Here is a 25,687-nt window from a genome sequence, read left to right as displayed (position 1 = left end):
CAGGCCCTCCATGTGGCGCAAGGAAATTACTGAACTAATCCAATTTCTTAAGCTAAAATACGTAGACAAATCGTAAAGTACGACTTACGCACAACCTACAGACATGATAGCGTCGCATTGTAATTTGACCATACGAGAAAACATAATTCTGTTACGCGAAAACTAAAGAAAAACATTTTCCAGCGTATCTACTATTCACAGACCAGCCACGTCGTCCGCCATTTGCGCGCGCCGGCGCGCGAGTATCTCGGGGGCCACGGAGCGGCGCGCCCGATTCCTTGCAATACCTCCAGTATTAATACTGTTATTAATACTGCACGGTATTAATAAAGAAGAAGAAGAAGACATAATCTACACTAGAAAGCGTAGCTTTCTTGTGCCGGTGGGTGCGGAATCACGTGGTAGTGCATGTTTTCACAGGCTTTCTTTCTAAGCTGGCAAAATTAGCGCGCTAATTGTGCCTCGCGGAAAACATTCCATTTCAATGCTATTTATAGCAGTCTACAAATTTTTTATGCACGTCTTGTTAGTTTGGCAGTAATTTAACCCTCGCTTGAGGGTTGTTACAGGGAGGGAAAATAGTACAACACAAGCAAATTTGACATTTCATAGCATCAGGTTGGGTGTTCACGATACAAATTATCAATCAAGCATTCAAATTTGTGCACGTCCGTCTGATCGACAACAACATCAGGTAAGGCATTCCACATTTCAATCACCTCCGGGAAAAAAGAATAACGAAAAATATCAACACGTGTGGCTTGACGGCTCTGCTGCCCAAGTAACCACGGATATCCGGGCGACGTCCGACGGACGTCCTTTCTGGATATTCGGGATGTCCGTTGGATATCCATGAATGTCCGACGTACGTCCGAGGGACGTCCCTGGGAAATCCAAAGGTAATCGCTTTGGCATCCGTAGTACGTCCGACGCGGACATCCAGCATGGACATTCAGGGGACGTTCAGGATATATATATATATATATATATATATATATATATATATATATATATATATATATATATATATATATATATATATATATATATATATATTTGTGTGTGTGTGTGTGTGTGTGTGTGTGTGTGTGTGTGTGTGTGTGTGTGTGTGTGTGTGTGTGTGTGTGTGTGTGTGTGTGTCTTCCCGGGGATATTCCAGATATACACATGCCTTGAAGCGACAATAGTGGCCGGGACACATTCAAGCACCGGACCATTATATATATTACATTGGTCTAATGCTTGAATGCTTTTTTGTTTTAAATAAACGAGAAATGAACTTACACCAACTTCCACATGCAATTAAACGTTTATTGTCACCTTATACATATACATAAAAAGACCAATAAGCAGATATATGCGTACTGTTCAAAGAACAAATAAATACACGGATAAAGAAGAAAACTTGCAATTTCAATAGCACAACACAAGGTAGAGAACAGCAGAACAAAAATACTTATTGCCCACCCTGCTTTGACATTTGAGTTTGCAGCATGGAATAAAAAGAAAGAGCAAAAATACATCAATTAGCATTATTAAGTAGCGAAAGCAACAGAAATGACAAGAAGGAATTAATCTTGACTACATCACTTCACTAGCACTCTGCGACACGGGCACAAAAAATGACATTAACTGGCTAATGCCTTAAACTTTAATGTCATTCGCGGGGTGCCACACGGACATGCTTAATGGTATTGCAGCTTAAATGTTATTCGCGACGTAGTGAGTTCTCGTAAGTCAACTTGCCGTCAAATGCGTACTCTCGTTCCCAATGTCTCCACATTCTGACGTGGCTAAACGAACTATTAGTGAAGAACAATCAATATATTCTTCACTTTCTTTAAACAATAGCTCTTTCTCGTGGCGTAGTGCGTTCTTACAATTATTAAAAATCACTTGGCCATCGAATGCGTACTCTCGTTTACAATGTCCCCGCCGTGGCCGTAGTGACCATATTCTCACGATATTAAACAAACTTGTAGATAAAAACAACTAATATATTCTTCAATTTTTTAAAAGGAGCTTTTTATTTTCGTAGAGATCAGCAGGCGATCTTGCCGCTACTGACGGCTACAGCTCTGATCATGAGCGCATTAGCCAGGAGAAGCTGTTTGCCAGGAGAATCAAAGGGCGCCGATGAAGAGTCCGCGGTAGCTAAAGCAAATGTAGACTCCGGGGCCCTGCTTACCAGAAAACCCGCATTGACTTGTGCGTACACCTCTCCTAAGGGATCCTGTTCCGTTCTCACAGCGAAGTGAACCATCCGAAGCGTCATGTAGAGTATATCCATCAGGGAAGCAAGGCACATTGTCCTTAGTGCGCGTAGTCTCACAACCACCGTCCTGAACTTCCGATGTCGCCTCGGTGCAGCGACCAGCATCACAAGGCGTACCAATGTTTGCAGGGACAGCCCGACCGCACATGTTAATGCATGCGTGCGGGGTATACGCGCCACTGCACAGTTCTAGACTTGCGAATTATCGAGCTGTTGACTGCTGGCTGCCGGTGCGAGATCCGAAGTCCTCGAATATCGTCTTTGTTTCCAGCGACGCTCGTTTTCGCGCGTGCGGCTTCTCCCGCAGTCTAGGCATCCTGGCACCTGTGAAGAAAACACATGTCAATACCCAAACGAATTAAAAAAGAAATCGATGTAGCTGTCATACCTTGGTAGCTGAGTAGGAGACTTCAGCAGGCACGGAAGGTGACAAACGCTGCTCCGCTGCCCTTAAAACGATCGCAGAATGAAAAATGGCGTGGCGACGATGGCTAGAGCTTGGATTGGATTGGATGAGTGTAGTGTTCTGCTTTCCCAAGGTCCTAACACTTCCACGTGCATCTACGCAAACATAAATAGGTTTTTAAAATATTCTATTATTACACAGTGAAATATTTACTTATTCTGGGAATATTCGGTATCTGATTTTCGAGTTTTTAGTTTCTGCTAAGCTGTCGGCGCCAGAAAAACACAGCCTTTGAGATTACTGTCAATGCATGGCGTCTCTGACGCATTATAGCTTTCGTAATCGCTTTCAACGCACGCAGCCACCAAAAGCGTAGCCTTTGAGATTTGTTTTTGTTACCTATAATGATATTATTGTATGCACAATTGAACACTGCAGACAACTTCCTGTTTTAAGAAACCAGCCAAAAACAGGCGCACACAGGAAACATACGAGAAGACAGAAAAGAGGCTGGAAGAGGCCTGTCTTGTGTATGTTACCTGTGTCCGTCTTTTTTTTTTGCTGTTTTGTTCTTAATACAATGCACCAACTAGCCCAACAACGTGTTTTACTTCCTGTTTCAAGGAAAAACCTGAACCTACATAGCCTAAGTCCAAGTTACATGTTCAGAGGTCAGGACCAAAACTCTATGATCAGGAACTTTTCATAATGAGGGGTAACTTGAGTGCTTGGCTCTAGGTCGAATAAGTGGCTTCAAATGGGCGCTTATATATTCTGCTAGTCATCCACAAGCATTTTTTTAAAGCAAACTACAAATTGTTTGTATGACCCACCGATAGAAAAAAAAAACGTATTTTAATATTGCGATGTTAAAGTGGGCAGAATTTATATCAAGTTGGAAATATATTTATTTTGCTTTGAGAAAAGAATGAACTGTGTCCGATAGAGAACAAAAATAAACAAATATAATATGAAAAAACTAAAATTTCCGGCAATATATTTATGCTAGTTTATATATAACTCACTAGTGTATATCCTGGGCATGCCTATTTATGGACAGCCAGCGGACGTTCAAAATGGGATGTCCCATGGACATCCCGGTGGGATGTCCTTCGGACATCCAAACAGGATATGGACTTCTCCTGTACGTCCCACGGACGTCCATGTTGGATATCCGGATGGATGGACGTTGGGACTTGTGGTGGACGTCCCACGGATATCCGTGGTTACTTGGGTGTGGTTTATTCTCTCGCTACGATTTGCAGGAAACTGGACATATGTTTCCTTTTTTATCTTCAGAACCCTTTGAAGTATCTGAAAAAAAATCTTAAGTCTGGCTTTCTTCCTTCGGGTTTCCAGCAACTCAAGCCCACACGAACGCAGAATTGTTGTTACCGAGTCAGTCCTCGATACCTTGAAGCAATAAAACGAGCAGCCATTCTCTGAATTCTTTCTAGTTTGTGTATTAAGACTTTTTGGTGGGGGCTCCAGACAACGCAAGCGTATTCTAAAGATGGACGCATGAGAGTTTTATAAGCAATTAATTTAGCATCTTTCGTTGCATGTTCCAGCTTTTTCTTCAGTGAATACAGTTTTCGTGAAGCTGTCGAGCACTAGGTTATCGATATGTTTACGCCAGTCTAAGTTATGTGTAATTGTGATCCCTAAATACTTGAATATATCTACATTTCTAAGTTTGTTGCTTGCAATATTATAAAAGAATGGTGCCACACTTTTTTTGTTAGTAACATGTGTAAAAGTGGATTTGTTGTAATTGATTTCCATGTCCCATTTTTCACACCAAAGGTGAAGGGAATGAAGAACCCGGTTAATTCTGATTTGGTCGTGAATGTGTGTTACCGTAGAATAAATTAAACAGCCGTTAGCAAAAAGCTTCAATTTCACAGGGAACTCGACAATCTCTGTAATGTCGTTAATGTAAACCAAGAACAGCAACGGGGCCAAAACAGACCCCTGGGGAACACCAGAAAGCACTTCTAACGCAGGGGACAAGCACTCTTCCACACGCACAACCTGCCTGCGATTGTGTAGGTAGGCTTCAATCCATTTTAGAATAGTGTCATTTATTCCTGCTTTATGTAACTTGAAAAGTAATTTATTGTCCAGGACGGGCTCCAAACTACTCATTTGCTTTAGCTACGTAAAATCAATGAGTAACGAAAAGTTAATTAACTTAACTTCGGCATTTTTTTTATTCAGATAACTCACTGGCTCATTTACATGGGAGCAATGTGTTAGAGGGACACTATACATAGAAATCGCAAAAGCATAAGAGCAAATACATCGACTGAAAAAAAAAAAAAAGATTGCGCACATAACTACGCAAATTTCCTTTTCTTACACTCTTTTCCAAAGGGTGTTAACTCTTCTTAAAGTGTAGAGTGTGGCTGTTTCTTTCATGAGTGTTTCGTTGCATAACTTCTTAGAACTGCAAAACAGTAGGCGGTGCAATCAAATCCAAATTTATGGCAACAATTACCCTAAGAGTTTGTTTTATCTATATTATGCAAATGGCGATTGTGCTTTGACAGCATTTTATTTTAATAATGCAGAAAATGTCCCACTAGATATGTAAATTAAGCCCGTTAAACACACCAATTGCTCGCAGCGCTCTCTGATGATATCCTTGAAAAAGTAACCAATGAGTAACCAAAGCATAGCATTTAAGATCCGCATTTAATTAAACACCCTATGGAGTGTAGATTTGGATACCACCTATTGTTGAATATACCTAGGCAATGCCTGCTTTACTAGATGCCTGCCGCGTCGCTATACAGTGTTCCCATTGGAACGGAGCATGGAACCATGGAGTTTCATATTAGAAACTCTATGCATGGAACGGAGCATGGAGTTTCTCACTATAACACCTATAGAGGGTAATCTGGCGCCACCGTCTATGGGATGGGAACATAGAGTTTCTGAATAAATACCCTAGAGGGAAATGTGGCGCTAGTGTCTGCAGGGGTTCTCATGAGCCATGAGCGTTGCTAGAGTTCCTGTATATGCTACCTGTGGTAGCATATACAGTAACTCTAAGCGTTGCCACCCTAGCGTTGCCTCAACCTACATGGGAATATCTAGTAGCGATGCATGGGAATGATGGGAAGTACAGGCTTCGGAGACTAGTGGCGTTTGCTTGTGGCGCGTTAAACAAAGCTATACTCAAATATTATCGCGTAATATCTAAGTCTATTTCTGCAATATGTTATATACTGTACAACACGCTACATAAACTTTGTATCACTTTGAGATCATAGAGTTTCATATTAGTATACCTTGCAAAAGCATTGCCTTCGAGATTGGCTTTTGTAACCCAGGAAGCACTCACTTGGGTGTGATGTAACTTGAAGCATAGCCTTTGAGATTAACTAATAATCACTCCGTGTAGGCATTTTATCAGCTATCAGCTACATTGAACAATACGGACCACAAAACGCGTTTTTTTCTGGGGAATTTGATCACGAACAGAGCAGCACTAAGCGCAATTTTTTTTTTCAACAATTTTAAGAGAAAAACTCGTATGCAAAATATGTAATGTGACAATATTTAATGTAAAGCCAGCGTCTTGTTGTAAAGTGCACAATCCCAGAAAAAGAAATGGTTGCTTTTTTTGTAAACGTGACACGCGCTCATGCGAAAGCTCGCGTGCTCGGGTTAGCCGGGTCCGCCGGGTCAGTTTGCAACCCTGTTTGTCCAGCTCAGAACGTCCAGACGTCAGCTGTGCTGCTGGAATCTCGGAATTGGTATTTTATGTCATTTTGAACTCTTCATTTACGTACGTATTTGGTACCTCATAATGCGAATTTCACGTAGAAAAAAGAGATTCGATCGTGGTTACGCTGGTGTCACCTAAATGCCATAGGCCATGTTCTTGTTTTTAGAGCGCTTGGTTAAGAGCTATATTTCGATCAAAGAATTATGCATTATTTTTCATTAACCGAACTCTAAAGGAAGCATGATTGCACTTGCATTCTAAATTTTCACTTGCCAACAATAATTTTATATCGCATGCGGTGTTCCACGCCGTCATCACTTATGTACTTGCTTCTTTACGTTTAGATGGATAGACATGGAAAGTTCGCAGGAGCAACAGACAGAAAAGACTACCAGAATATCGGTGAGCCGTCGCATCCTCGGCCGTTTTCCGCGTGGATCACGCCTCAATGTTCACCGTTTTGTTTTGATGTGTTGATTGATTATTAATGGATGTATTTTGTTTGCTTTTTTTTTATAGGACAGCCCCAAAGTACGTATGCTATCCTTGATTTCGCCGTTGGTAAAATTTTAATTTGCTTGTTCATTTGCGCAGAGAAATTGAAGAACCAAAGTATGCAGAAACATACACTGCGAGTTCTGCTCGCATTGCCGCACCTACGCCGCCCCGTTTCTCTCTTTCTTATACAGATTACATCTCAGGAAAAATTTTATGTGCAGAAAGTTTTGCAATATCTTTTCGTGACACGTTTAGCACTAAACTTCGTTATTACAGCTCAATTATTTTTCATTAACGTCAGCATTCCTTGGACCTAGGTTGACATTTTCAGCGTACTTTGTGTTGTATTTACAGTTTCTGCCCGAATCAGTGCTATCATGTATTTGCCTTACGACATTACTTGCTGGTATGTGTACCTAGTGCTGGTCTGACATGTAGAAGTGGGGACACAATACTGCAAGAACTGCAAGCACGTGCCAGACTGCATTCTTGCTCCCCTTAAAGTAGCAAGCACCTTTTGTGATCATCTACCTGCTTATACGTTGACCTCTTGCCAACATATGGTCGGAATCACGATGAGTGCAAAAGAATATGATTGGAAAGCAGTGTCTGCTGACGGCCATCAGTGTGTGCGGGGCATTGTTGCACATCACAACCGAAATGGTCACTGCACTCCTAGCATAATCTTATTCATGTGTTGCAGTATTGACGGAAGGTTGACCAGAAGTGAGCATATTGACAGGCACAAAAAAATGAGCATTCACAGTGCGATGACTTGACACCAGGTGCTTGCTTCATTAGAGGGTGCAAAAATAGTTTGGCACGGGCTTGCAGATCCCAAAGTATCTTGTACCCACCTGGACATTTCTCCACGCATTTGAAGGGGAAGTGGTGATGACATCTGCCTCCCCTTGATGTTTCTGTAATGTGTGGAGACATCATTTTCCCCTCAACCGTGTGTGATGCCTTTTTGAAGGGCATCGCTGTGTGTGGTACCCATCACTGCGCAATGCCAGTTGAAAACTGCCATGCATCTTTCAGATGTGTTCATCGTAAATATTCTTTGCTCTATGAAAAGTCATAGTTTCATATCCCCTTCAAGCCTCAATTCTGTTGATTGAAAACATTTACACCACAGTTCTTGCATCCTTCAGAATCATGAAAAGCATACAGCTGCTGAATGGATTCAGAATTCTACATTGTTCAGGGAGTCAAGTTTACAGAATTTGGTATCCACACAAGAACATTCTACAAGAACATCAGATATGAGAATATTAACTATTTCATGTCTAGCATACTTACAAAGAACCTGTCCAGCTACTTTAAAAATATGCCTGATGTAAGGCATTGCGAAAAACAAAGTGAACCTGCTACATGACAATATACTTACACTGACAGAAGACATTCAGTTGTCTACCTTCCAACTCGTCCTCCTAAAAAACTAAACGGCTATTATTCAAACTTGTAGCACAGGGTGCAATCAGTATTTCAAAATGTCTGTGACATGTTTTAAATATCGATTTCATTATTACGTTTGCTTTTGATTCACTACCTAGGCCTGCAAAATTGTGGGCACTATGCCTGAAAGGGACATGACATATTTTATTGCTGTGGACTTCTGCTGTAGGTAGTTGCATTGCAGGGAATGTTCAGTAGGGAACTAATATTAACAGAACAAATATGTGTGCAGGTGTCACACACTTTCTTTCCCTTAGTACACGAGACTACAAGTCTCCAAGCAACTTAGTTGGTAAATACAAAAAGGGTCAACAGACTGCTTAAGCTTGCAACAGCCCCTCCTTGTAGGCATTTCTTTCCACTCCCAACATTCAGTTTGGGCTTACATTCAAACTTAACTGACCTACTTAATTATGTTGCAGCTTGAAAAACACTTTTGCCAGAGCTTATGTAGCCTTCCTGCCATTTGTTCTGTTGTCATGCGAAACATGTTTGTGCAGATGTGTATGGGCACATGTTAGGCCCTCTAACAATGCTTTTAAATTTAACATGCTCAAAATGTAGGGACATGATTGCTTGTAGCCTGGTTGTATGAAAAATGGGCAATTGTGTAGTATAGAGACAGCTTGATCCCTGTGTTTTTAGTGTGTCAATTTGTTTTTCAGCAGCACCCTTTATGTGTCATAGTTATAAACTTAAATCTTATAATATAATCAACATTTGTCTGGACAGGTAGGCTGGAGGTTTGAATGAAGCAATTTTGTAGCTTAGGCACTGGCCATATAAGAAGACACCAGTAAGGAGTGCATGGTAGGATTTGCTAACATAGTGACATTTAGACCATTTGTAGCTGAATTGTATGTAGGCATTGCTTATGATATTTATAGGAGTTTCTCTGTGCTGCAGCTTGACATTTACTCTGGCACAACTTGAGCTGGCCATAGGGTAGGTGCTTTCTCTGAGCATTTATGAGCCAGCCAGCATGCACCAAAGGATTAGGGGGTTGGGGGAAGGGGATGCATATAGGTTGTGGCGTGTAGACCTGTAGCCTAAGAGACAGAGCTTGAAGCGCACTAGTATATGCCTAATGATAGGTCTTGCTGCTGTGGAGATCTGGGAAGATAAAAATGCGGCACTTCAAAGAAAATGGAATTATTAAAATAAAACTTACATTTCTACTTCTTGCTATAGACAATTTCGTGCGGCCATGTAGAAATGGTTTTAACTTCATTGTACTTATTTACAAAGATAGATAGTATTGTCTAGGGATCTTTTATGGGTGGGTCAGTAAAGGTTGCAGAATGTGGGGCTGCTGGTTATGAATTGTGCGTGCTAGACATTTAATATGAGTGTGCTCTTTTGTGACTGCAATGGTCATTACGTAGGTGGATGAGGCATCTAGAGAAGACCTGGTCAAGCAGGTGAAGCGTCAGCTTGCAATACTTCAGAAAGCTAAGGCAAAGTGTGATGGTGAGTGCTCACATCTTCAGTATGGTAATCCTTTAGTGAGTGTATTTGCCAATTGTGACTTTGACGAACTAAGGAAGGATTCTTGCATTATTGAGTGCAGTTATGAAGTGTTATGAACATTGTTTGATTCGTCAGAATGATTTTTGGGACATAATATTTAAAACTGCTATTCATGTTAGTGTGAAGGCAGCTGCATAATTCACTTGTGGCCTCTCGCATCACATTGAGATTAGTATTTAGGCTTTGAAACACAAATTTTTTTACTGCAGTAAGTTTAGAGCTGTCAACTGCAGTCACAGGTTGAAGCACTGTGCCATGTGCAGTCAAGTCAAGTTGCAGCGTAAACTCTGAAGTCCTCCAGTCTTGTTGTTGGACAAATGAGTACAACCATGCTGTGTGCAGTACAAACCAAATATTTCAAGTGCCATCACACCTCTTCTACTCGAAGGCAATTTTTTGGTTGCGAAGGTGCTTGGGTGTGCAACTCATAAGAGAAACACGGATATCTGACCAAGTTTTCTCTGTGCATCAGATCTCAACAGGAAGTGTCAGGAGAAGGACAAGGCCATTGAAGAGTTGCGTAGTCGATCTGAGGCATGGGAGCAGGACCAGGCAGAATTGAAGGAGCTGCGCCTTGCATACCAGTCACTTCAAGAAGCACAGGAGAAGCAGTTCCACTCCTTCCAGGTGAGTAGGAGCTCTCACTTGGGTGCACTTATTATTACTGGCCGTGGTGGCTCACAGTGGCTGTGGCATTCTGCAACTGAGCACAAAGTCACAGCTTCAGTTTCTTGCCACATTGGCCCCATTCCAGTGGATGTGGAATGCAAAAATTCTTTTGTACTTGGATGTAGGTGCATGCTAAAAAAGAAAACCCAGGTTTTTAAGATTAATCCGGAGCTCTGCCCCTACAGTGTTTCTTGTAACCCACCAGGTAGCTCTAGGACATTGCACTTCAATGAAATTAGTTCTGTTACCAGTGGTGGGGCCAGGAATGTTTTCGGAAGGGGCTCACATGTGACCGCAGGTGGGGTTGTCGCTTCCTGTTCTATTCCAGGTATCCCAGTACACAAATTTCGAGAGGAGGGCGTGTGGGGGGGGGGGGGGGGGCATGATTAGTGTGTGTCCCCCTGGCTATGCCCCTGATTACTACAGCACATTGTACATGAGTGCACTATATTCTAGTAGTAATGAAGCATTACTACCAAGCCACTTATACTTGGAGAAGCCTTGAGGAAGAATAGGATTCTGAGAGAAGTGCCTATTGCATACCTGCCAACTGTCCCAAATTTTATTGCAATAGCAATTATGTGGGCACTCCAGGCGCATTTGTTCCGTCGGTGTCGCCCTGAGGTCCTGTATAAAGTCCAAAGGTGATAAAATAGTCGCTGTGCGCCATATGCTGTATGTGCGTGTGAACATGTACGAGGGTGAGCCGACAAACGCTGCTCAATCTCGCGTGCGTGAGCACCCTCTCCTGTCGCACGCAAAACACAGGGATGAGGCGAGGGAGGGGGGTTCTTCTCCGGCGGCTGCTGCTCACAGCGCGGCCGTGCAGGCGCCACATCTTGAAAGCGATCTGCGATGTGGCCAAAGTGCGCACTCGCACAGGCTTCATCTTCAAAGTGATCTACGATGTTCGCAGAGTGTGCATAGTGCAGGTAGCTTTGCTTGCACTGTGCTTTCGATCTTTCATTTGCATTGAAGCGAGAAATGTACGAAGGTAAATTCACCTACTGCTGCTGCCATGATTCCTCACTCCAGTGATCTGACAGTGAGTTATGTTCATGTTTACCTATGTGTGTGTGACACCGTGCTTGTTAATTTAGTTAGTAAGTGAATGTTTACAAGCTTATACGGCCAACAAAACTACTATCCTTACTTCGTACATAGCAATCTACTAATTTGCTATCGTAATCGATGCTTCTCCTTTTGGGCAAAACTTCGCTTTTTTTCATAAATTTTACAATTTTACAAATATTGCATCTAGTTTTACGAAACATGGTGTTTGTGAAAAAGTTTATCTCGTTAATCTACGAACCTCCCGTTGGAAGTTTTCCAATGGTGAAAGGGTGCAAAAGGGACGCTTGCTTCGAGCAAGTTGATACAGACAACTTCCTGAAACAGGCAAAACCTGCAATAGTAAAGTCGCTGAAAGAATTACAATGATATAAGAAATGCTGTTGCTTGTCAGTTTCGGCTGTAACAAATTTATAGCTGCTGCTTGTGTGTGGTGTCTAAGCTAGACTGTTGTTAGTAAAGTGTGTATCCAACAAAAGTTCTCTGGCAAGCTTAAAGGGGTCCTGAACCACCCCTTGGGCTTGGTGAAAAAAACAGTCTGCGGAGAGCATACGCTGCTGTGAACATCTCAGCAAAGTTTTGCAGTCATGCGCAGCGTGTGGAGCTCGCAAGTAGAGCGCAAAGCCTCCTTTCTTTCAAACACTCTTTTTTTGACAGAAGCCTGCTCCTCACTCTTTTCTGGATGCTTTATTTCATAACACGGATTCCCATACAGTCGCCGACCGTTTATTCAGACCCCACGGGGACTGCGAAAATGTCCAAATAAACAGGTATCTGAAAAAGCAGATTAAGAAAAAAAAAAAATGAAATCCTTTATTTCGACGCACTTATTCCGGCTCGGCAGTAGGATTTAAGCAATCATGAATGCGCCGTTGCACGCTGTTCCGTTTACGCACAATCAGATAAGCCTGAATCTCGGAGAGGGTCGTACGGTCACTATAGGCGGCTGAAAGCACAGTCACTGCTTGTACATGCTCTGCATGCGACGGCAGCGTAGCACGTGGTGCGTCATCTTCTGACTCGGAGTCATCGTCCGGCGGTGCAGCAAAAACCTGACGAATGATCTCGCCGTCATCGAGTTCTGCGCATGTCAGTACAGCAGTGTCAGCACCTGTGAAACTGTCAAATGAGACAGTGTCTGGAATCGCAGTGCAACCACAGGTCTCGGCAGGTCTCGGCAGAACATTTTCGTCGTCAGTAGGGAGCACATCGGAAGGTGACAAATTCTAGGCCTCCCGGCACCCGCTTGCCGGCATTCCCCAGCGCAGTCTGCGCGGGCACTGTCGGTGCCATTAGACACTTGGCGCGATGTTTCCGTATGCCGCGTTGGATCACCGGAACCTCGACACAGCACACAAAGCAAACACCACCATGCCGACACCAGTCGCACAAACGAAAAACGTTGCCTACTCGCAGTGTCGTGCAAGAAGAAACAAATCAGCTGCTCGATTGTCTTGACATAGCTTACTAAGCCGAAACTGGAACTGCTGTAGAGCCACTCTATCGAACCAGGCAGAAACGATGATGATGAGCGGGGATTTACAGTAGCGCCACTTCGTGGGGCAGCAAGGAGGCTCTGTTCAAAACGAAAATGGCGTTCAGCAAGTCTAACCATGCACCGGTCAGAGTCGGTGCATGGTGCTCTCGATCGAGTTGGCTCAAAGAGTGTCCGAAAAATCAGACGAGAGGTTGCAAGGTGTCTGAACTTTCAGCAGTTGGTATACATTATGGTCTATGGGGAGAATGGGGGTGCTGTAAAGCAGACCGAATAATCGAGCATGTCTAAATTTTTGGAGTCTGGAAAATCAGTAGGCGAATGTACGTGGCTGCTATTGGCCAAAAGCTGATGTCAAACGAGAAGAGTGTTTGGATCAGTGCACTTCGTCCTACTGTTACTGAGTTTAATAAAGAGGCTGAATTAAGTGAAAATGGGCTTTCGAATTTCAGTAATAATTACATACTTCCGGAAAAAACTGACCATTGTCTGCTCATGCTCGGCCATGGCCGCCCCTGTAGGAATTAAAATTTGGCTACCCTGCTTACCGGTGTCATAACAATTGGGTATCTCTAATTCCAACTAGGTAGTTTTGTACGCTCAACTAGCCTCAAACAATGCGAAGCTTAGGTCAGACTACATGCGCGCATACTCCTGGCCACTCCTGGTTATATGCCTTGGCGGAATTATTGAAAGTGCTTCAAAAATACGCAAGTTTGATGTTGATACTACAGGTCAGTCAAGCCAGTGAAAGACAAAGCTGGTCCCCACCTGTTACGATTGGCCAGCGGGGGCAGTGACCTTCGAAACTCTCTTCGATTTCCTGAGATGACCAGTGGTGACACCATGGCTTGACATGTTTGACGGAAAACAGCGTGGTTGATGGATGATACTGGGCCGCTTACCACGACGTTGGGTCAAAGAAACTCCCTGAAAAGTGCATTCTGCGCTGTTTCGTTACGGCCATTGCTGGTCGCCCAAACCAATCGTCCCAAGAACCAGCTAATTGCTGGGTTATTCCATGAGCGAGACGTGTCAATTGAGACATGCATGAACGTTGCTATTAATGTAAGTCCCCTCCTTTCTCTGGAGCAGTGAGCTGGGCCCAGGGGTACTTCTCTGATTGTGTTCAGGGCACAAAAGTTCCGGAGTGCCTATGCGCACCCCGGCCCTCAAGGCAGAGCCTTTGACGACTTTGGATGCTCTGGTTAGAGGAAGGTGTGACCACAGATTTCCTTGACCTGGAAATCTAGGGAGGACCAAAGGGATTTAAGCAGACTACTTAAGTGTGTGCAGTGGGCTCTGGTGTATGCTCTCCAGAAACATGTCATCGGCTGACCTGTAGCTCTTGCTACAAGAACGATGTACTGCGCTCCATGCTCCGGCCAGTACGATAGCCCTTGTTCTATGTAAATAAGTTTGCATTCCTATGTTAATAAGCCCCCTGTTCCATTCCTCATCCTGTCGACTTCACAATCTTAAGAAAGAAGCAACCCTCGTCAAGTAAACTCAGACGATGGTGTGGGCCTGTTTAGCCTCTGTGTGATGTCTTGATAGCGTAGGCCAGCTACCTGTTACGAGACACACCAGCGGCATAAGCTAGAGAGCGACCCTCTGTGTGATGCCAGACTCTGAGGCCACGACCCCTGGCACCTACATACCATGTAGCACGGTCAGACCGGAGCATAAGCGCGAGCATCCACTCAAGCCCCGTTTTGCACAAAGCGAATGCTGCGCCAATGCACCACAGTTGCATGTAGCTGCAGTCTGCTACGTAGTGTAGATACCGCGGCTGCCGTAGGGTGCCACGACGATTCCACTTGCTAAGCACACTGTAGCTAGCTGAGGACAGCTGCGTTTGGTTTATGTTTGGCGCATTGTAGGTGCCAAAGACGGAAGTAGTGGTTTCTGCGTTAACATCCACAATCAACTTTGAACTGCTCGCCACGGTGACGTTTAGTAGGCGGAGTGTTGTGGGCACACCCCACTCCTCTGTAGCCTTCGCAGTACAAGTCATTAAAGAAGGAGCCGAAGCACTGCGAAGGGCAGGTTTGATTGCCAATAACTATGCTTCTGCCGAACGCATTGATGTACTGTTTGCGTCAAAGTATTTCTAAAATAGTCTATTTTAACTTCATATGCTTTTCTCGACTGCAATAAAAAGTGGTTCAGGGCCCCTTTAACTGGCAGCTCAACAATGCAGTCAAAGCTGGATATATGTATATTGAACTCGAAGGGGATTGTGAAATAGTTCAATATATTGTTACAGTGTATTTGGACAGGACCGTACCTGCAAGAGGGAGATGAAGAGGAAGCGATAGACTGTCTCCTGCAGCTGCAACGTTTGTACCAGCCTGTGTGATTAACTTTTCCCCATGTAAATAGATGTAAATACATTTGTGCATTGGGCTAAAAACTAAAAGATGCAGCTGCTGGAGGTGATGCTGCATTGTCGTCTCCGCCAAAGCCTCTCACTCTGCCGACCATATGCAATATAGTCGATGTAGAAGTTGACAGTGTATTTGTCTGAGCACTTGTTGATACTGAAGCCCATATCTCTGTGATGAGCAACTGTCTTTGTTGACGCTTGAAGAAAGTCCTTACACTTGCTGCATCTCGTGCTATTCAGGTCGCTGATGGAGCAACACCCATTATCCTTGGCATGTGCACTGCCCGAATAACTGTTGCTGGTTTCAACACTTTTGTTTTATTTGCTGTTCTGGAACGGTGTTCCCATGACTTGATCTTCGGCCTCAAGTTTTTATTGGACCATTAAGCACTGATTGACTGCACTGCTGGCCTCCTGCAACTCCAGCTGCCTATTTACGGCTGTGCTCCAAAATCAGCTGAGGTCCTGTAGACTTCGTATGGTTGCCTCCTCAAGCCTCCATGTACATGCCTTTGACGTGCTTCCCATCTGTTCCTGATGGTGACTATGGGCTGACTCGTAATATCTGTGTTCTTTTGCTACGCACAGTTGCCGTTCCTAATACCATTGCGACTATCGTCGATAACCACATATTTCTTCCTGTTTTAAATTTTGGTTTAAGTACACAAGTTATCCTGAAAGGCACGTTGCTTGGCAACGGTTTTCCTATAGACGATTCTGCCATCTCTGTATTAGATGTTCTGTGCTCGTCTGCAGTCTCCTGCTGTCCAATCAATTCTGCCACGTCCCATCCCGGCATATTTTTGAAGATTGCTCAACACCTGCTTCCTGAACAGGTTGCGGATCTTTGTCACATCCTGGCATCTTATCGCAACGTCTTTGACTTTGAAGATCGCCCGCTGGGACAGACTTCCGTTGTGACTCATAAGATTGACACTGGTGATGCTAGTCCTATCTGCCGACGACCTTATTGCATGTCTCACACAGAACGCCACATTATCCAAGCTTGAAGTAGACAAAATGCTAACCAAAAGTGTAATTGAGCCCTCTTTGAGTCCTTGGTCATCGCCGGTTGTCTTGGTCAAAAAGAAGGATGGCAGCTGGTGATTTTGTGACGACTGCTCTCAACTGAACCAGATCATGAAAAAGGACGTGTACCTTCTTCAGCGGATTGATGACGCTCTTGACTGCCTTCACAGATTGAAATACTTCTCTTCAGTCGACCTCCAATCTGGTTATTGGCAAATTTCTGTTGATGAACTCGATCATGAGAATACCGCTTTTGTTACACCGGATGGCCTTTACCATTTTAAGGTTATGCCTTTCGGACTTTGTAATGCCCCAGCAACTTTTGAAAGAATGATGGACTCTCTCCTTTGGCACTATAAGTGGTCCACCTGCTTATGTTATCTGGACAATGTCATCTTGTTTTCCCCTACGTTTGACAGCCACCTCAGTTGCTTGGCTGCTATTCTTGAAGTCTTTAGAGAGGCTAGCCTTCACTTTAATTCTTCTAAGTGCCATTTTGGACACCGCAAAGTTGGTTCTTGGCCACCTTGTCACTGCTGCCGGTATACATTCTGATCCTGATAAGATTCATGCAGTCAAGAACTTTCCTGTACCCTGCTCAACAAAAGATGTGCGCAGTTTCTTTGTTGGTTTGTTAAAGATTTTGCAGATATCGCCTGGCCACTGACTGACCTTCTCAAGAAGGACACGGCATTCTTTTGAGGCCATGAACAAGCTGATGCCTTCGACACCTTCATCCGCTTGTTAACAACGCCTCTGATCTAGCGCGCCATTGCCTGCGCCAGTTGCCTCTTGTCCCCTTCTGAGTGCAATTTTTTTACCACCGAGTGTGAGTGCCCCACTCTGGTGTGGGCAGTGGCTAAATTTTGCCTTTACTTGTTTGGCCGCCCATTTTCTGTCATCACAGACCACCAGGCCCTGTACTGGGTATCGTCACTGAAAGACCCGACTGGCCGCCGTGGTGGCTGGGCACTCAGATTTCAGGAGTATTCTTTCGTTGTGATGTACAAATCCAGCTGCTTACATCTGGACACCGACTGCTTGTCTCGTTATGCCGTCGATGCTCCTGACGACGAGGAGCAGGGTGCCGACACTTGCTTTCTGGCCATTCTCGACTTTTGCGACATTACTGAGCAGTGAAAAGATGACTCTCTGGTCGATCATTGAGTGCTTGACTTCAGGACAATCAGATCGCTCAACCAGAATGTTTGTGCTCCATGACGACATTCTTTACCGGTACAACATCAGCTCTGATAAACCAGGTTTACTGCTAGTTGTCCCTCACCATCTCCATTCTACTGTTCTTGCTGAGCTCCACTACGCACCCGCTGCCGGATACCATGGCACCTCCTGCACTTAGGAAAGAGTTCGATGTTACTTCTTCTGGCCAGGCCCTTACCCCTCTGTGCAGCTTTACGTTGAGTCTTGCAACTCCTGCCAGCGTCGAAAGAGGCCATGTGTGCAACCTGCTGGCCACCTCCATCCAATCGATGTTCCCACAGAGCCTTTCATCCGTGTCGGCATGGACCTTCTTGGCCCCTTCCCCACGTTCATAAAAGGAAACAAATGGATAGCCGTTCCAACAGATTATGCGATGCGCTATGCCATTACACGTGCCCTGCACGCCAGCTGTGCCGCAGATGTAGCAGACATTTTACTTCAAGGCATGATTCTTCACCATGGCGCACCAAGGTCGCTGCTGACGGATCATGGCTGCTACTTCCTGCCCCAGTTTTCAATGAATACTTTGTTCCTGCTCCACTGAACACAAGCTTGTAACCGCATATCACCCATAAACGAACGGAATGACTGAACGACTGAATCGCACCCTTACAGAGGTGTTGTCTATGTACGTTTCAGCAGGCCATTGCGATTGGGATAGCACTTTGCCCTACGTGACATTTGTGTACAATTTGTCATGTCACAATACCACAGGTTTCTCACCTTTCTGCCTCTTGTTTGGGTGCCATCCCACTCTGCCTTTTGACACCTTGCTACCTGCTACCTTCGGTGGCGCGATATGCCATGGAATATGCCCATGACACTGTTGGTTGGGCTTGTATAGCTCGCCAGATCGCCAGGCGTCACAAAAGACTCGCTATGACAGTCACTACCGGAACCTTAATTCTCTCCCGGAAATCTCGTTCTGCTGTAGACTCCAATTCGTCATGTCAGCCTGCCCGAACTGCTTTTATGCTATACCTGACCCTACCGAGTATTGCGACGATTAGGTCAATTAAATTACGAAACCGCCTCTGTTGAAGACACGCCGTACTTTTCCCAACTACGAACTGAAGTCGTTCACGTGCCCCGTTTAAAACTGTACTTTTCATTTAGTTCGCTGTCATTCTAAAAACCGCCCGGCGCTCCAACCTCCCACCAGTTATGTTACGGTGCATTTGGGTTGGACCATGCGTGTAAGAGGGAGATGAAAATGAAGTGATAGACTGTCTTCTGGACCTGCGACCTTTGTACCAGCCTGTGCGATTAGCTTTTCCCCACGTTTCCTCATGTAAATAGTTGTAAATACATTTGTGCATCGGGCTTCCTCTTCATAACAATATCACTAATTCGATATATGTAATGAAAATTTAATACATTAATGTTCAAGGAGATTTTACAGCTGTTCACTATATAAAATAATTTGTTATATCCGGATTCGGTATATCCGTTTTCCACTGTATTGGTGACCTTACAAAAACGTCTGCAAACACTAGACAAAACCAAATATTGATCTGCGCCTTTCAATTTATGTACCTGCCCAGCAGTGGTACAGTTGAACCCGGCTATATCGAATTCGCAAGAAAGGTGCCTATCAGTTTGATATAGAGCATAATTCGATATAAGCCTGCTAAAGATTTGGGTGTCATAAAAGCACATACCATTTGTAAAATCACTTTATTGATGAAGCTAGCTTAGTTTCCCATTAATTAGTCCTGTATTTTCTTCTCCTTGGGCAATTTCGCTGCCTGCGATGCATGCAGTTCTCCACATTGTCTAAGAGGTCGGGGCAGGTGAGGCTGCAACCTTCAGCATTGGCACAGAAGTGTTGTTGTTTTCCCTCATTGTGCCCACTTTCACTTGTGCTTCGTACGATGTTGGCAATGTAGCCTTTGCTTTCGGGCTCTCCTGTGGTCGTGGCACCATCATCTGCACTCACACTCGTTGACCATTGATTCGTCAAGAGCTTCCGGAAATTCTGACAGCTCGCTCCAAACTTCGTCAACACCATCAACATGTTCGTCGCATTCATCAGAATTTGCAGTCATCACCGAGCATGGGAGGCCGGCACGTCTGAAGCAATTTTGGATAAACCATTTATCACAGCTGGGCATACCCGTCGGGCACCGCGGGCACTGGGTCGCAAGTATGGCCGCTTTAGCCCTAATCTCCCCCTTGTTCTTCAAGATCGTGCTGAGAGTGCTCCTTGGAATCTTGCCTGCTGCAGAGACATCCAACTTCTCACCGTGTTCGACCCGATTTATTGTTTCGAGCTTCACAACGAAGGGCGGATTCTGCCACTTCATCACAGCAAGACTGCAGGAGTAGGCCCACAAGGCGCAAACATAATGAACCAGAAAAGCAGCTAGACAACTCGCACTTGTGCGATCTTGCACGACGAGGGCACAAGAGTCTCTGATTGGCTGTCTGAGCAAGTGCTGCGGGCTGGCCAGGATCATTTCTTGCAGGGGGGGCTTTCGACGGCTCGTCCGAGGCAGCGTGGTTGGATGGAGCCGCGCTGCCGGGCTTCCCTGCTGCCACAAAAAGCCAACTTCTGGGGGCACTTTTCCGCCGCTTGACATTCTATATATCGGGAGTCGCTGCTATTTTTGTTCGATGTAAGTGTAATTTTCGCTATATATACTCATTGTAACTATACCGTGTTCGAAATTGTTTGATATATAAAGTAATTCGATGTAAATGGGTTCGATATAGTCGGGTTCGACTGTAGTTATAAACATAACTGTGAGCAGCAGAAGATGTTTGGTGACAAAACTCGAAGACCTCGTCGGTTTCTTCTTAGTGAACGTGGTGGTCATATTATCATGAATGCAAAAATTGTTTCTTTTGTTCAAGAAAGCTCTCATTTCTTTTCTCCTTTGAGATGCATCTCAAGAACACAATTTGACCTTGTCAAAGCAAGTACCAAACACAAGTTTAGGACCATACATTTGCCTTTAATGAGCTGGTCAACAATTTTTTTTGACCCGCTGTATCTCAATTAGTTTTCAGAGAAACTGTTTAATATTTCATTTAGCATGTATTTGAACAATATAAAGAAGTAAAGCAATAAAGACATTCTTGGCCAGGTATTTTTATCTTGCCAGTTGATATTTTGCTGTGTTCTTGCTGCAGCCATCAGCTACCATCCATCTCTCATTCTTTGTACCCATTTCTTGGTATTTTTTTTTATTAGGACACCGAAAAAAAAAGGGCGAAGAGCATAGTGTGTGCTGCTACAAAATCTTAGGAGCTTCTCTAGGATATGCTTATAAGGTAGCCAAAAAAGAAAGAAAACAGAACAAAACAAAAACAGCATGCCTGTAAGAAGAGATGACATCTGCAGGTCTTGTGCTTTGCTCTGACCTCATAAGACCTACAGATGCTGTTTCTTCTTTCACTTGTTTTTACATTACTCAGAAAAAGATGAAAAATATGTATGGTATTTGCATGGAGTAGGCAAATGGCAGAATCAGCAGCTGCTGTTATCGTGCTTTACTGTCATTTATTACTGTAGTGAAGGCATGTCAAACCAAAGAAAGGTTATTAGAGCAGTGATCCTCATGCTGTGCTGTGAATGAACCACTTCAGGTGTTGCTTTCTTTACTATCCATGATGCTTTATGCACATGAATATCCATGACCATAAGCTGATGAGTGCACTGGCAAGTTTGCAATGTCAAGTTGGGACACCAGTCCTCAATTTTAAATTTCATGCACTGGCAGCTACAAAATCTAATTTATTGTAGAATTCCTGGTCTGTGTACTTATGCTCTCTCTGGTGTACGAAGAAAAAAAAAAACATGTTTTTGTATTTTATTGTGACCCTAAAACAGTTCTTGCTGCTGCTTTCTTTTTTTGTTCATGCACGTAGAAGAGAAGGCAAAGAATGATATGCTACTGAGAGTAGTAGGTAGGAGTCATCAGCAGACCTTGAACCATAACCGCATTAGCTCTTAAGCTTCCATTTCCAATTTTTTTTTTTTATTTTGGGGGTTATGAAAGTTCTTGACTTCAAAGCCCAAGAAAATGTACTGGCAAGCCTCGGAGTGCCCTAAATAATTTGTTAAATAGCTTTCCTGTGAACCAGTTCAGGTTTTGTTTTCCAGAAAGTGTATGTTTTCTGACGTCATGACGCAGAGGGTAGTCGCATGGGAGCACATCACGACTTTTTAACACTTTCTGGCTCACTCTGTCGTTTGCTATGCTGCTACTCAGTGCGCGGTGCAGTGTATCATAATAACAGACTGAAACAACATGCGTAGCCCTCAGCCGCGCTGACAGTCATTCTAATCCATGGCCACGCTAGATAAGGAGATATGCGGCAACTTGCCCCTCTCCTTACTACTCCTCCTCTTCCTCGTGTACACTTGATTGTGTTGCTGTGAGCTGGCTCCCCTTTCCCCTTGCTCACACGGCAAGACACCCCTTAACAAGCCACCATCCTTCTTAGCTCACCCTTGCACGCTTACACTTGCATGTAAAAGCCACCCAAGGCATACAGCGGATGATAGGATCTTATCGCATTTGGACTTTATACAGAACATGATACTGCTCTGCTTCGACAGTCAGGTTGCTCGTGTTTGTGCGATTTGAGAAGTGCGTTCGCAAGCAGCCGCTTGTAATTCCACCATTTGACCATCTGCATCCATGGAAGTTTCCATTTATTGTCTCTGTATTCCTTCGCGATGGCAGTGAAGTTTCATTATATTGAAATTGTGTATAAATGCACTTCATTATATTGTCATGTGGTAGTGACGGTAAAGAAAGCAGCAAAACTGTGAATGGTGAAACTAGTGTTTTATTGGGCGAACCTGTGCTCTCAAGAACAGGCTACACTCAAAGCACAGCAATAGCGGCAAGCACCATCAGTGATCTTCGCAAATCTGATCTGCCGGTCAAGTGCGTCCACTTATATACACGAATCATTTAAGGTACCAGAGTAATCGGTGGTACCCACATGTCTTCCAGAAAGTTCTAGGCAATTCGCGTCACATGCAATCAAATTCACTAGCTTCGGTGACAACAGAACCATCGATAACATTCGAGAAACTTCCAATACGTGCGGGTGCATCCTGCACTGAGCGATAACATTTCTTAGATGGTGAAAAGCACTAATCCGTAAAGGATAAACAAGTCCACGTGTCAGTGCCCCCCCTTGCAAAAAGCATCGTCCCGATGCTACAAACATAATAGGAGAGTGAAACAGAAAAGGACACTTATTAAGCAAAAGTAACAAAACAACAACAACAAAATGAAGTCCAATGTAACAGTCCAAAAAAAAGAAAAAGAAAGTCCAAAGTTTATCTATGCAAAGTCCCAAAGTTCGTTAGCGCTGGTGGAATTGCTTTAGTCGCACAGCATGGACTATTTCAGGTCGTGAGCGGCGCTGCTGCAATAACGAAATGCCGTCTGGTGCGGCATCATAGTCGAGCATGCCAATGCGTCGGATGATCTAGTAAGGTCCGAAATAGCGACGCAAAAGCTTTTTGCTGAGTCCTCGTCGGCATATCTGGGTCCAAACTTAAACATGATCGCTGGGCTGGTACTCGATGTAGTGTCGTTGAAGGTTGTAGTGTTGGCTGTTGGTGCTCTGCTGGCTCTTGTTCTGCAGGTGGGCGAGCTGTCGGGCTTCTTTGGCAGGCTCGAGATAGGTGGCGACGTTAAGGTTCTCTTCATCAATGATGTGTGGCAACATGATGTCGAAGGTCGTCATAGGGTTTCTGCCGAAACCAGCTTGAACGACATGACCTGTGTTGTTTCTTGCACTGCTGTGTTGTAGGAGAAGGTTACGTACGGCAGGATCGCGTCCCACGTCTTGTGCTAGATGTCGACGTACATTGCTGGCATGTTGGTGAGGGTCTTGTTCAGGCACTTCGTAAGACCATTCGTCTGCGGGTGGTAAGCGGTTGTCCTCCTGTGGCTTGTCTGGCTGTATTGCAGAATGGCTTGGGTGAGCTCTGCTGTAAAGGCTCTTCCTTTGTTGGTGATGTGGACTCCCGGGGCATCACGTCACAGCAGGATGTTCTCGACGAAGAATTTAGCCACTTTGGCCGCGCTACTTTTCGGCAGAGCTTTAGTTTCATCGAAATGGGTAAGGTAGTCCGTCGCCACGATGATCCACTTATTTCGGATGTATACGTCGGAAAGGGTCCCAACAAATCCATCCCGATCTGCTGAAATCGTCGGCAAGGAGATTCGATTCACTGTAATAATCCCGCTGACAGTCTCGGGATGTCCTGACGTAACGGGCGACATCGGCAGTCAGGCGCGGCCAGTAATACATTTCCTGTATCCTCGATAGCGTCTGAGAGAATGCGATATGCCCAGTGGTAGGATCGTCATGTAGGGCGTGCAGTACTTCTGAACGGAGTGTTGAGGAAACAACAAGAAGGTAGTTGGTGCGGACTGGCGAGAAAGTCTTCTTCACGAGTAGGTTGTTTTGAAGTGAAAATGAGGACAATCCTTACTTAAATGCCTTAGGAACAACGTTGGTGTTCCCTTCCAAATACTCAACGAGGACTTTTATCTCCAGGTCGGCTCATTGCTGTTCAGCATAAGTCTTCCGCGCTTATTATTCCAAGGAAGGCGTTGTCATGCTCATCGTCTTGCGGCGGAGGGTCAATGGGGATGCGTGATAGGCAGTCGGCATCAGTGTGTTTTCGTCCAGACATGTAGATTACAGTGATGTCGCATTCTTGCATCCTGAAGGGACCTTTAAATTCGCTAGCCAACACAACGCGTAATGGTTGCTGACGACTTTAAATGGCCTGCCATATAGGTTAGGGTGGAATTTTGCTGTAGCCCAAATGATGGTGAAGTATTCATTTTCGGTTGTAGACTAATTGCCTTCTGCTCTTGACAGCGACCGGCTAGCATAAGCTATCACCCGTTCAAGTCCATCTTTCCTCTGGACTAGGACAGCACCAAGGCCTAGGCTACTGGCGTCAGTGTGGATTTCTGTATCAGCGTCCTCGTGGAAGTGCGCGAGTACCGGTGGCAACTGCAGTGTTTCCCACTTGAACTCGATATCAGATTTAATTAGATGTGTCAATGGCTCAATGATGCGTGAAAAGTCCTTGACAAAGCGCATGTAGTAGGCACACATGCCAAGGAATCTATGCACTGCCTTCTTGTCGATGGGCTGCGGGAACTTTGCGATGGCAGCTGTCTTTGCAGGTCGGGGTGGACTCCAGAGTTGCTGATGACGTGGCCTAGGAACACAAGCTCATTGTAAGCGAAGCAGCACTTTTCTGGCTTCAGAGTGAGCCCTGATGACTCGATCACCTCTAGTACTGTCGCAAGCTGCCTAAGGTGATGGTCAAAATTTCCGGCAAAGACAACGACATCGCCCAAGTAGACACGGCAGGTCTGCCACTTCAACCCTGCTAACACCATGTCAGTCACACGCTGTAATGTTGCAGGTGCTGAGCACAGACCGAATGGCATGACTTTGAACTCGTAGAGCCCATCTGGAGTGATAAAGGTGGTTTTTTCTCGATCCCTCTCATCGACTTCTGTATGCCAGTAGCCCGTCTTAAGATCCATCGACCAGAAGTATTTTGCGTTGCGGAGCCGATTCAATGTGTCGTCTACCCGTGGGAGGAGGGATACGTCCTTCTTCGTGATCTTGTTCAATGGACGATAGTTGACGCAGAAACGTACGGTTCTGTCCTTTTCCTTCACCAAGACCACAAGAGATGCCCACGGGCTTTTCAACGGCTGGATGATGTCGTCGCACAGCATTTCGTCGACTTGTTGCCTTATAGCTTCACATTCTCGTGTTGAAACTTTGCAAGGGTTCTGTCGGAGTGGTTGAGCGCACTCTTCGGTTATTATGCGATGCTTTGCAATCGGTGTTTGTTGAATGCTCGATGACACCGAAAAGCAGTCTTTGTATCGTCGGAGAAG

General features: G+C 44.6%; 1 protein-coding gene and 2 long non-coding RNA genes across 11 annotated transcripts in view; 1 reads left to right on the top strand and 2 right to left on the bottom strand.

The window, feature by feature from the left end:
- Positions 1-25,687, bottom strand: part of LOC139061125 (uncharacterized) — a 401,615-nt gene that overhangs the window by 139,702 nt on the left and 236,226 nt on the right. The gene's annotated exons all lie outside the window — the stretch shown is intronic.
- On the bottom strand, positions 1,291-2,769 carry LOC139054878 (uncharacterized). Its single transcript, XR_011511576.1, has 2 exons — positions 2,664-2,769; positions 1,291-2,599 (listed from the first exon to the last, which is right to left on the bottom strand). It is a non-coding gene; the product is annotated as an uncharacterized lncRNA (long non-coding RNA).
- LOC139046687 (GRIP and coiled-coil domain-containing protein 2-like) overlaps positions 6,327-25,687 on the top strand; it is a 159,229-nt gene continuing 139,868 nt past the window's right edge. For 6 of the 9 annotated variants that reach the window (XR_011515183.1, XR_011515182.1, XM_070540667.1 and 3 more), the window contains exons 1-5: positions 6,330-6,477; positions 6,762-6,819; positions 6,937-6,948; positions 9,759-9,843; positions 10,376-10,530. Coding sequence is in view for 7 of the 9 variants with exons in the window: in XM_070540667.1 (XP_070396768.1) it covers positions 6,772-6,819; positions 6,937-6,948; positions 9,759-9,843; positions 10,376-10,530 (300 nt within the window). In the remaining 2 variants the exon portion in view is untranslated. Of the gene's footprint in view, positions 6,478-6,761; positions 6,820-6,936; positions 6,949-9,758; positions 9,844-10,375; positions 10,531-25,687 lie in introns of all 9 variants that reach the window. The other 3 variants (XM_070540652.1, XM_070540664.1, XM_070540663.1) reach the window with 3 other exon arrangements.

This window comes from Dermacentor albipictus, chromosome 1 (assembly GCF_038994185.2).
Source record: "Dermacentor albipictus isolate Rhodes 1998 colony chromosome 1, USDA_Dalb.pri_finalv2, whole genome shotgun sequence".
Classification (NCBI taxonomy): Eukaryota; Metazoa; Arthropoda; class Arachnida; order Ixodida; family Ixodidae; genus Dermacentor; species Dermacentor albipictus.
The sequence above is the reverse complement of the archived record's forward strand: the minus strand, read 5'-3'. Positions and strand labels throughout refer to the sequence as shown.